This window comes from Mytilus trossulus, chromosome 12, assembly GCF_036588685.1.
Source record: "Mytilus trossulus isolate FHL-02 chromosome 12, PNRI_Mtr1.1.1.hap1, whole genome shotgun sequence".
In the NCBI taxonomy this organism is placed as follows: Eukaryota; Metazoa; Mollusca; class Bivalvia; order Mytilida; family Mytilidae; genus Mytilus; species Mytilus trossulus.
Window position 1 is genome coordinate 51,373,701 of NC_086384.1, and position 12,322 is coordinate 51,386,022.

Below are 12,322 nucleotides of genomic sequence, written 5' to 3' on the forward strand. Positions count from 1 at the left end.
TTTTCATAGTTTATATGGATTTTTTTTGAATGGGGAAAAAAGGAACTAATGAATTTCTTTATTTATAGGGAAAATTTGGACATGAAATTGAAATTGTATATATCATTTACCATATATTTTTTTTAGAATATTCTTATTTGCATTATTTGTAGGAAAGGCAGGCATTCAGATAGACCAAGCAGATCTTGAAGCACAGCCATTGGATCAGAAAATTGTGAAATATGAGGTTGCATTGGGAACAGACAGAAGATTTGCCAAGACAAGAGATGATACAGTTCCATTTACTGATGTAGGACTCAACAAGTCTGTTATATTCTTTGACCTACATTTGACCCCTGGAGCTGGAAGATATTATTTTTCTGTGAGAGCTTACAGTTCCTCTTACTCTATGGTAGAAGTGTCCTCAAATGGATTCTATGTGGGATTTGATGGAGGTGTAACAGGTAATAATACATTACAAGTAGGTTTCATTTTAATATGTTATTTTGATTGGCTAGCAGCAATCTCAGGTCACTCTGAAATTAACCTTTAGTTCAAAATGAAATGCAATAATTATGATGACATGTGGTTTCACAATAAAGTGCAAAGGTAAATAAAAGAAAAAATTTGATAGAAATAGAAATTATAAGAATTAGATGCTTCTTTTAGTAATTTTAATGAGTTGTAAAAGCGTTGACTGCTTAAAATGAAGTGCTTTCCTGCTTCATACAAAATGTACTTAGTTTAAGGTCAATGCTATAACACCCCCAATAAACTAACAAAAAGGAAGCTAATTCTTAAATTAATCCCAATTGTTCTATTGTCAATTCACAATACAAGTTCTAACAAAATTTTCAATACTAATGCATTATGATCGTATCTTTGCATTTGATACTTCAGTTCATATACACATAGCTTGTTTTTCTATGTCAAATTTCATTGTATACAGAAAAAGGCACTTAATAACATCAGAATTCTATGGAATGTTTTGATCATTACAATATTTATTCTCAAAGATAGGTTTTAAACCTTGTGAGGCTATCAAACTAGAAGATTGTGGTCAATCAATAAATCTATTTACTGTTAAAACTTTGTCCTAATTTGCCTGTGTGAAATACTGAAATGGTTGCATAGAATAATATCATATGATGCAACTTTTTTAACCTACACATTGAGATAACAACTATTCTTGAACTCAAGTATAGGCAAAAATCCTACAAATAATTCACAATCACATATAATTTGATCTGGGCAGGGTTCTAAACCCATGAGCTCATGTACTTGAAGTTAACGCACTATTACAAAATCATTTCAAAATGAATTGAGTTAAATTACACCAGAAGTTGGAATACTGTTATCATTAGATAAATCTGTTTTGTCTTTTATCTGTTGTTTTATTTATTTATTAGCTGGAACAATAAACATGGAGTCAATCCTGAGCGTTGGAACGTATGTAGATGTACAATTCAGTGGATTTGAATCAAAGATAGAAATTCTGATGTATTATGTTGCTATGTCTAACAATACAGATGCCATGGGAACTAGCTGCACACACTATGTAAGTCAAATTATATCTTACTACCTCCTAAGCTTAATCTACAGATGCCATAGAAACTAAGTGGTATTCTCATTTGCAAGTAAAATGTTATTTTCCAATATTCATTATCCATATTTGTACTAATGTCCTTTGTTACACAAAAAATACTAAATATTCACATTGAGAATAAAAATCTGTTAAAAAAAACAAGTTGTGATTTCTCTTTTAAAAATTTTAAGTTATAATTTTATTTAACAAAAAATTTAAGTATTGAAAGATGTAGTCATGTTTCATTGTTTGACTTTTTTTGTAGTGGGTACCAACTTATATGGATTAAGGAAAATTTGCACGTTCATGCATATTAAATTTTCTTGGTTATGCTGAAGTCTGCTTTCAAGATTAAAGAAATGTATCATCAATTGAACATTTTATTTAGTTGTTCACCTATACCCACAAAATCCCCAAAAATTAGTTACCAACAAATAATAATGAAGTTTCAGTGTATTTTTTATTCCTGTTTTACTTAAGGTTGATGGAGGAGATACAACTAATGAAGAGAAGAGAAAAATGTTTACAGAATACAATCTGACCAACATCAAAACTGACACCTACATTAAAATGGAAAACTTAAACCTTACTGCAGGACGGAAATATTATGTCTTTGTTATGGGTAAGCATACAGAAGTATTTCAATTGGTAAAACTACAGATTGCACCTCTAAAGTTTCCTATAGAAACAACTCCTTTTATCACCAAAAAAAATGTGAATCTTCACTAAGAAGTATTGTAAAAAATTAAATCTTAGAATGGAAAGTTCATATTCACTTCAATTTTTTTCAAAGTTCAAATCATAGAGTAGTGCAGCATACTTTCAAATTTATTTGCCTCGAACTTTTAAGAGTTTTAAACTTATACTAAAATTCTGTACTACCCCTACCTTCACTTTGGGTTGTTTTTAGAACTTAATTTGACTGCTAATCCTGTGTAAGTATACTGGTAAAAATCCCAGTTGGTTTTACAAAACAAAAATCTATAATATCAAATATCTTCCCAAAGAGGTTTGATTTGTGGGAAAAGTGCTACCTCCAAGGAGAAAGAAGAGCATTTGTTTTTGGTAATTTAAATGGTTCTTATCCGTACTTTGTTGATGAAAAGTTTTCAAATATAATTCTTCAATAATATTTGGTAGTAAGCTGAAGTGCAAGACCCTTCATTTAAAATAAACAAAAAGTTAATTCAGCACATAATATTTATTTTTGCTCTGACATTTACAGGTGTAGACCGGTCTGGAGAATGTAACATGACCTACCATGAGTTCACAATAGATAACAGCCCTCCATTGGTTGGTAGAATGAAGACTGGGCCTTACTTTGATATGGTTAGTATTTGTATATAAACAGAAAAAGAAGAGATATACTTCAATGACAGAAGCAAAATGACATAAAAAAATTCTTAAAATCTGGTTCAGTAGACTGTTTCATATATGTGATATTACCTGGTATATATATATAAAAAAGAAGATGTGGTATGACTGCCAATGAGACAACTCTCCACAAGAGACCTAATGACACAGAAATTGCATGTTTCTTCTTCAAAATTGGAAAGTCTTTTGTTATAAGGAGATAAGGTATGATTGCCAGTGAGGAAAAGGCTCCAACATTGAAAAATATGAAACAATTCAATTGAGAAAACTAACAATCTAATATATCGAAACAATATTAGTAAAAAAACAAGTATTACAGAAATGAATCAATGATAATTATTGAACTACTGGCTTCTGACTGGCGATAGGCACATATAGAATGTAGCAGGTTTTATTGTATGATTGAATATAAAAGAGGCTTCAAAATCCATTTTAAATTTGCAAAATTTGTATTTGACCAATAATTACAATGTTGTAAAAATGTGAATCGTAACTGAAAGCTATCAAGTAGTTATACGATTAACACTGTTTTGCAGCCTATAAGTTACACCTCTGACAGTTCTTCATTATATGTATATTGGGAGAATTACACAGACCCTGAGTCTGACATCAAGTCTTACGAAGTCTCATTGTGGAGGAATAGTTCCTGTAACGTAGGTTCCACACAGAATGTGGAAGTGGATTGGATTAGTTTAGACAGTAATTTTACAGACTATAAATTTGTTGATCTGGCTTTACAGGTAATAAATACTGTACAACAAAAAATCACTTTTTTTAATTTCTATTTAAAAGATCAATCATGAAATAATTTATTAAAAATAAGTATAGGTCAGATATTTGACAATATACTTTATGTACAAGGAATAAGATTCTGTAAATTTGGAATTTTTTCAGGGGAAAAAATTTAAACAGGATATATACCCAAGTAGAATTTCTTTAATTTAAAGAAAATGGAAGTCTTTGAGATGTTTAAAAAGAAAGTTTGTAACAAAAAAGGTCTAGTTGCATTTATGCACAATGCACACTAAAAATGTTAAACCTCAAACTTCAGTATCTTTTTACCTTTGATTGAGTATAATTAAAACACTGAATTAAAAGAACATGTGCATAAACTGAAGACATAAATGTAGAAAATATATTGTTTATTTCTATCCGATACGACTTGTATGTTATTCAGAAGAAATGATTGAAAACTCATATTTTATATTTTTCTGTTTTAGAATGACATGCCATACAAAGTGAAGCTAAGAGTAACAAACAAAGCAGGACATTTCATTGAGGACCAGTCTAACTCTGTCTTTTATGATGGTAGTCAACCAACAGCTGGTAGAGTTGTAGCTGGACTGGATTATAGAAATGATCAAGTTTGGTTTAGCTCATCATTGCATGTATCTGGTAAGTTTTATTGCAAGGTTCAGTAAGTAGAATTAGGAATTAAAAAGGTGGGTGCATTAGCTTGTTTATTAGTTAAGTTACATATTGAACTAGACCATGTTAAATCATGTTATTTCAATATGTGTCTTAACTCAAGTTTTAGATGAGTTTATATTTTTTAGGTATTTTCCTACACATGGCCTCTCCAACAGTTGTCACATGTCCTAGTAATCCAGTATCATTGGTCAGTGGTACAAACTGGAAGACAGTAGTGCAGACGGGCATGGAGGATCCCAGTAGGGAGAAGTGGAACCTGGAATACAGGGCTCAGAATGTGGGAAACCATACAAAAGAGGATGAGATCTGGATAAAACTGGCTCGGGATGTTAAAAAGGAGCAGTTATTTACAGGAGGATATTATAGACCAGCTGATTTCAATGGAGGTGGCGAATATAAGGTTGGATAGATTTTATTTCACTAAAGAATTGTTTCCTAAATTTTTTTATAAGCCTTCACATTTCAGTGAAGATGGGGAATATCCGGTAGGATTATTTTGTAGAAGTGAAAAATAATTTACTGAATATCATTAAATGCAATAAAAAAATATATGGAGATGTGGTATGATTACCAATAATCTACAGTGCAAGACTATAATGGGATGTCAAGGTCATTAAAAGCCACACTCATCATGATTGTTAATGAGGAAACTATCCACCAAATTTCAAATGAAGTGGATGAAAGCAATTTTAGGTCACTGTAAGGCCTTCAACAATGAGAAAAAAACTCATACAATGCTGATGTTTTGCAGTGCAAAAAAGTTGTCTTCACCTTTGTACATGATTGTTTACTTACATTTTCTAGGTATCCATCCAAGCAGCCAATGGTGACGGCCATGCTGTTACAGAAGTGATGTTATGGGAGGGACCAGTAGATGGTATAGCCACCTTCAATCATTACAGGGAATCAGACTGGACACAGGAAGTCTGCAGCTGTTGTTTTATTACACCTTTACCAGAGGTATGACAGAATGCCTTACAACAGCTGTATTTTACATTTAGCACTGGATAAGTGATAAATCAAGACAAGATTGGATTTTAACATTATTTTGTTTCCAATCAAAAAAGTTCTTAGCATTCTTGAGTGGTATATTTAATAATGTAAAATCATCATAGATACCAGTATTTGGTATTAGCGCCAGACACATGTTTTGTCTACAAAAGACTCATTAGTGACGGTTGAACCAAAAAAAGTTAAGAAGGCCAAATAAATTATTAAGTTAAAGAGCATTGAGGACCTAAAGGAACAATCAAGCTCTTAAGTTAAAAATAAACTGACAATTCCATGGCTAAAAAAAGAAACAGACAAACAACAGTACACAAAACACAAAACACAACATAGAAAACCAAAGTAAAGACTGAGCAACAGGAACACCATAAAATACTTGGGATAAGCTAAGATGCTCTGGGTGGGTAAACAAGTCTTGCTACACATGCAGCATATAAATAACAACATGATTCTCTTTTTTGTTGTAGAACTGCACTGCGTGTAATTGTACCAAATATTTATCTGATAAGTTTGGTAATGACAATGTGACAGCGCCACCTACAATGTCTACCACTACCATGGTACCGACAACAACACAGCCATATGAAATAGTTGAGACTGTAAAAACTGATGAAGTAGACATTGTATACAATATCACAAACACTGTCAACACAACTGTTACCAAACAGGAACCAGTAGATACCAGTACATCACCTGCTCGTCCATCATGTGGTATACAGATTGTGGCAGGTCAGTACCATCCTTTACTGTTACATTGTCTAGAGAAATTGTATGAGGAATTAAACATGTCAAAGACACCACAACCTGATCTAAGAGCAGATCACAGATGGAAACCACCAATGGGTTTCAAACTCAGCAAGACAAACCCACACCTGGAGGTGGACCTAAGCTGGCCCCTAAATAAAATTGTGTAAAGGTTTAGTGAAAATGGAAGCTTTATAATTTTAAAATACTACACAGTTAATATGTTGGGTTTTTTTTAAATGTAGAGTGATCCTGATTTGGTTTAAATTTATATGTTTAACTATTTGTTTCAGGTACAAGTCCATACTTAGTATCCTGGTGTAGATTGTACAATGATTCTCTAACTCCACTTTACACTGAGGATGACTTAGATTTTGACCCATCAGCTGGTTTCCATGACTATAAGATGGTAGTCGATTATGAGAAGTATGACCAGATTGAGGTAAGAGCATTTGAAGCCCCTGCAGTAGGCAATGCTCCTAAGTGTTACCCTTGTCATTCCCTTCATCCCATTTTTGTTTCCATACTCTAACTTAAGTTTTCTGCTTCCAATTTTTTTAACCTCAACTTTTAAGCTAAGAGTAAGAATCAATACTTGCAGACGAGAGTTAAATTTAGGCTGTTTATCATTTACCGTTCTAGAGTTATGTCCCTTTACAACTTTGAAAAACTTTTTCCCTATCTGCACTCTGACTTAATTTTGCTTTATCCAAATTGATAAAACTTACGGAACTTAGTAAGTAAATGATAGATCATCCTGCTAACAGGGAATGATTACTTTAAACAAACCCAAAAGCTGTTCTAACAAACAAATCCTTTCTTCATCAACATGTGAATAAGAAAAATCTTGAAAGATATAGTTGATAATAAATACATCACAATAATTTCTGAATTTACAGTAATTCTATATTTTTTATTTTTTTACAGAAAACTTGGTGTTTGAAGGTGTATGTAGATGGGTCTATGTTCAGTAAGCTGTGTGGTATCCCAGAATTCTTTGTTTTATCTTTCAGAAAACTTGGTGTATGAAGGTGTATGTAGATGGGTCTATGTTCAGTAAGATATGTGGTATCCCAGAATTCATTTGTTTTATATTTACAGAAAACTTGGTGTATGAAGGTGTATGTAGATGGCTCTATGTTCAGTAAGATATGTGGTATCCCAGAATTCAGTAGTGATACCAAACTATTACTGCATGTCTTCAATAAGAACAATTATGTGCCACCAATTACAGATTTGTTTGATGTGTTCTCGACTAGAGCCAGCTTCAGGAACGTGATAATGCCACCATCTTCTGAGGCTATGTGTAGATATGGGGGACCATTTTATGGGGGAGTAATACCCATTGACAGATATGAAGCTGGTATTGGGTGAGTTTGTCTGTTAAGTAGAGGTGCCTCTCTCTTCTAATCCTATGTGTAGATATGGGGGACCATTTTATGGGGGAGTAATACCCATTGACAGATATGAGGCTGGTATTGGGTGAGTTTTTCTGTTAAGTAGAGGTGCCTCTCTCTTCTTATCTTATGTGTAGATATGGGGGACCATTTTATGGGGGAGTAATACTCATTGACAGATATGAGGCTGGTATTGGGTGAGTTTGTCTGTTAAGTAGAGGTGCCTCTCTCTTCTTATCTTATGTGTAGATATGGGGGACCATTTTATTGGGGAGTAATACCCATTGACAGATATGAGGCTGGTATTGGGTGAGTTTGTCTGTTAAGTAGAGGTGCCTCTCTCTTCTAATCCTATGTGTAGATATGGGGGACCATTTTATGGGGGAGTAATACCCATTGACAGATATGAGGCTGGTATTGGGTGAGTTTTTCTGTTAAGTAGAGGTGCCTCTCTCTTCTTATCTTATGTGTAGATATGGGGGACCATTTTATGGGGGAGTAATACTCATCGACAGATATGAGGCTGGTATTGGGTGAGTTTGTCTGTTAAGTAGAGGTGCCTCTCTCTTCTAATCCTATGTGTAGATATGGGGGACCATTTTATGGGGGAGTAATACCCATTGACAGATATGAGGCTGGTATTGGGTGAGTTTGTCTGTTAAGTAGAGGTGCCTCTCTCTTCTAATCCTATGTGTAGATATGGGGGACCATTTTATGGGGGAGTAATACCCATTGACAGATATGAGGCTGGTATTGGGTGAGTTTTTCTGTTAAGTAGAGGTGCCTCTCTCTTCTAATCCTATGTGTAGATATGGGGGACCATTTTATGGGGGAGTAATACCCATTGACAGATATGAGGCTGGTATTGGGTGAGTTTTTCTGTTAAGTAGAGGTGCCTCTCTCTTCTTATCCTATGTGTAGATATGGGGGACCATTTTATGGGGGAGTAATACCCATCGACAGATATGAGGCTGGTATTGGGTGAGTTTATCTGTTAATTTTTAGGATCACTGATGTCAGTATGAGTATTAGTGTGACAGCAACCAATCAACACACAAAATACTCAACAAAGGAGTAGGGGCCATAAGGCCCTTATTTGGCCCAAAAATTACTGCAATTTTAAAAGTTATCATGCATATTTTTAAATTACTGAAAACTTGACTAAGGTAAAAGGTATGAAGAAAAACAAAACAAATTTGACATCAAACAAGTTACCATGGCAAAGCATGCCCTATTTTTCATATAATGTTAAATTTCGTAATTTTCCTTGTTTTTTCATCAAATTTTAAGTATATATTTGATTGAAAAAGTATGTGCGCACCAAGAAACAACTTTATATATGTTGAGATTATCCCAATAGTTATAATAAAGCTTCTGTTTAAGTATTTTGTTGTTTCTCGGCTGCACAGGATGTTTCCTCGACGGAACAACAGAAAGAAAACTGCATAAATTCTGTATTTTTCATCGTTTTTGTGAAAACAGTACATATTATTACATAATTGTGACGTCATCAGATTAAAATAATCTTTCTGTTTTTATGCCCCACCTACAATAGTAGAGGGGCATTATGTTTTCTGGTCTGTGGCTTCGTTCGTTCGTCTGTGCGTCCGTTCAGGTTAAAGTTTTTGGTCAAGGTAGTTTTTGATGAAGCTGAAGTCCAATCAACTTGAAACTAAGTACACTTGTTGCTTATGATAGGATCTTTCTAATTTTAAAGCCAAATTAGACTTCTGACTTCAATTTCAAGGTCCACTGAACATAGAAAATGAAAGTGGGAGTTTCAGGTTAAAGTTTTTGGTCAAGGTAGTTTTGATGAAATTGAAGTCCAATCAACTTGAAACTTAGTACATATGTTCCCTATAGTATACTCTTTCTAATTTTAATGCCAAATTAGATTAATACCCAATTTCACATTCCATGGAACATGCAAAAGGAAAGTATGAGTGGGGCATCCATGTACTTTGGACACATTCTTGTTCATTTATATTTCTTGACCCTATGCATTTCTTAACATTATGTGCCAATTTGAAATGGTTATCAAACATTTTATTTTCTTGGGCCAAAACTAGGCCTTATTGCCTCTACTCCTTTTCATATAAAATGGCAAAGCTACTTACTCAAAATTATCTTCAGTCTTTAGAATTTGTATCTTAACTAAATGGGCTGGAAAAGTGGAAAAAAGTAAAATCACAAAAATACCAAAACTCAAAGGAAAATTCAAAACGTAAAGTCCATAATCAAATGGAAAATCAAAAGCTCAAATAGATCAAACGAATTGATAACAACGGTCATATTCCTGACTTGGTACAGGCATTTTCTTATATAGAAAATGGTGTATTAACCTGGTTTTATAGCTAGAAAACCTCTCACTTACATGACAGTGGCATAGAACTTCATTATATCGGGAGATTGATGTAACCAACATTTTTTTTTCAGAACTGACCAGTTAATGACAGATGTGGTATCTTATCAGGAAGTACTGGATCCCTGTATACCATGCTATAGTCCTTGTGCTCCATACACTTGTGAAACCACATGTAATCCAACAGAACAGAAACTGTTAAACTTTACATTAACAGATCTCAGCCTGCCTGCTAAGAGGGAGGAGAATACTACAGGACAGTTGGTCAACACATCTATTTCTTACTTTTTAACAGGTATTTATATATCTATACTTTGTATCACATACTGAGACTGAAAAATAAGGAGATATGATTGGCAATGAGATTTATAGTATAACTAATTGCCATATTTGAATATAAAAAAATAAGACAAAGCATGACCGAACGACGCATGGATTATACGAGTGCGCAGCACGAGTTTTATCCAAAGCGGCGTTCATTCACAAGTTGTCTTACTTTTAAGCTCACCTGGCCCAAAGGGCCAAGTGAGCTTTTCCCATCACTTGGCGTCAGGCTTCTGCGTCTGTCGTCCTCGTCCATCGTTAACTTTTACAAAAATCTTCTTCTCTGAAACTACTTGGCCACAATCATCATTGGGCTATGTAGTTTATAAATTGTGTCCGGTGACCCGGCCAACCAACCAAGATGGCCGCCATGGCTAAAAAAAGAACATAGGGGTAAAATGCAGTTTTTGGCTTATAAATCAAAAACCGAAGCATTAAGAGCAAATCTGACATGGGGTAAAATTGTTTATCAGGTCAAGATCTACCTGCCCTGAAATTTTCAGATGAATTGGACAACTGGTTGTTAATTTGCTGCCCCTGAATTGGTGATTTTAAGGAAATTTTGCTGTTATTGGTTATTATCTTGAATATTATTATAGATAGAGATAAACTGTAAACTGCAAAAATGTTCAGCAAAGTAAGGTCTACAAATAAGACAACATGACCAAAATGGTCAGTTGACCCCTTTAGGAGTTATTGCCCTTTTTAGTCAATTTTTAACAATTTTTTGTAAATCTATGTAATCTTTTACAAAAATCTTCTCCTCTGAAACTACTGGACCAAATAAAATCAAACATAGCATGAATCATTATTAGGCTATCTAGTTTAAAAATTGTGTCCTGTGACCCGGCCAATCAACCAAGATGGTCGCCATGGCTAAAAATAGAACATAGGGGGTAAAATGCAGTTTTTGGCTTATAACTCAAAAACCAAAGCATTTACAGCAATCTGATAGGGGTTGATATTGATTATCAGGTCAAGATCTATCTGCTCTAAAATTTTCAGATGAATTGGACAACTGGTTAGTAGGTTGCTGCCCCTGTATTGGTAATTTTAAGGAAATTTTGCCGTTTTTGGTATTATCTTGAATATTATTATAGATAGAAATAAACTGTAAACAGCAATAATGTACAGCAAAGTTAGACCTAAAAATAAGTCAACATGACCAAAATGGTCAATTGACCCCCTAAGGAGTTATTGCCCTTTTTAGTAAATTTTTAACAATTTTCTTAAAATTTGTAAATGTTCACTAACATTTTCCACTGAATCTATTGGGCCAAGTTCATTATAGGTAGAGATAATTGTAAGCAGCAAGAAAGTTTAGAAAAGTAAGATCTACAAACACATCCCCATCACCAAAACACAATTTTGTCATGAATCCATCTGTGTCCTTTGTTGAATATTCACATAGACCAAGGTGAGCGACACAGGCTCTTTAGAGCCTCTAGTTATAATCAAATACGGAGATTAGTTATACTTTTTATTACATTGTCAAACGTCTTTTTTTTATGAAATTAATGTAGAAAATGTAAGGGACTATATGTTTTTCCAACGTTATCGACGTCTTGACAACGCCTATTGTTGTATGACGTCAGAGAGTGAAATAACCACGTTTATTTCACATGTGAAATTATCGGTTTTTATCTAACTGGGAAATCAATGTAATTTATTGTAACCAATGTAATAAAACTATTTACCAGAGTCTGTAGGACTTGGACTGTGAATGTTTATTTCATGCTTTCTACACATTTTCTAGCCTAGCTTTTATATACTGTAAATTCTGAAAGTATTGGCTGCATTTACTATTTTTGAGAATGGTAAAAAATGCAAGATTAATTAATTTGATTTCAGGAAAATTTGCATACTGAAAAATGTTTCAGATATCAAATGGGGTGTCTTATTGCAATTTAAACGGTTGCATTATTTACCTTAATAAAAACCTCACAATAATATCTGAACTTACAGTAATGAGTATATCAGTAAAGAAGTTTATTTTGTAACAGAAATACAGACAATTTATTTTTGGAAAGTTTATGAGAACTATTGGTTTGTCATCAGTATTAAACTGAAAAATGAAGAGATCGAAAAGGGTTTTTTTATAATTAGAGGAAACTAGTG

The 12,322-nt window shown here is 33.6% G+C and overlaps 1 protein-coding gene across 1 annotated transcript in view; it reads left to right on the top strand.

Annotated features, from left to right (window-relative positions):
* The window catches only part of LOC134692561 (uncharacterized), a 108,630-nt gene that overhangs the window by 74,711 nt on the left and 21,597 nt on the right, over positions 1 to 12,322 (top strand). The window contains exons 73-84 of the mRNA XM_063553018.1: positions 153 to 443; positions 1,389 to 1,537; positions 2,045 to 2,186; positions 2,790 to 2,893; positions 3,475 to 3,678; positions 4,159 to 4,333; positions 4,495 to 4,769; positions 5,174 to 5,329; positions 5,845 to 6,232; positions 6,415 to 6,563; positions 7,223 to 7,491; positions 9,955 to 10,175. Of these exons, the coding sequence (XP_063409088.1) occupies positions 153 to 443; positions 1,389 to 1,537; positions 2,045 to 2,186; positions 2,790 to 2,893; positions 3,475 to 3,678; positions 4,159 to 4,333; positions 4,495 to 4,769; positions 5,174 to 5,329; positions 5,845 to 6,232; positions 6,415 to 6,563; positions 7,223 to 7,491; positions 9,955 to 10,175 (2,523 nt within the window). The remainder of the gene's footprint in view (positions 1 to 152; positions 444 to 1,388; positions 1,538 to 2,044; positions 2,187 to 2,789; positions 2,894 to 3,474; positions 3,679 to 4,158; positions 4,334 to 4,494; positions 4,770 to 5,173; positions 5,330 to 5,844; positions 6,233 to 6,414; positions 6,564 to 7,222; positions 7,492 to 9,954; positions 10,176 to 12,322) is intronic.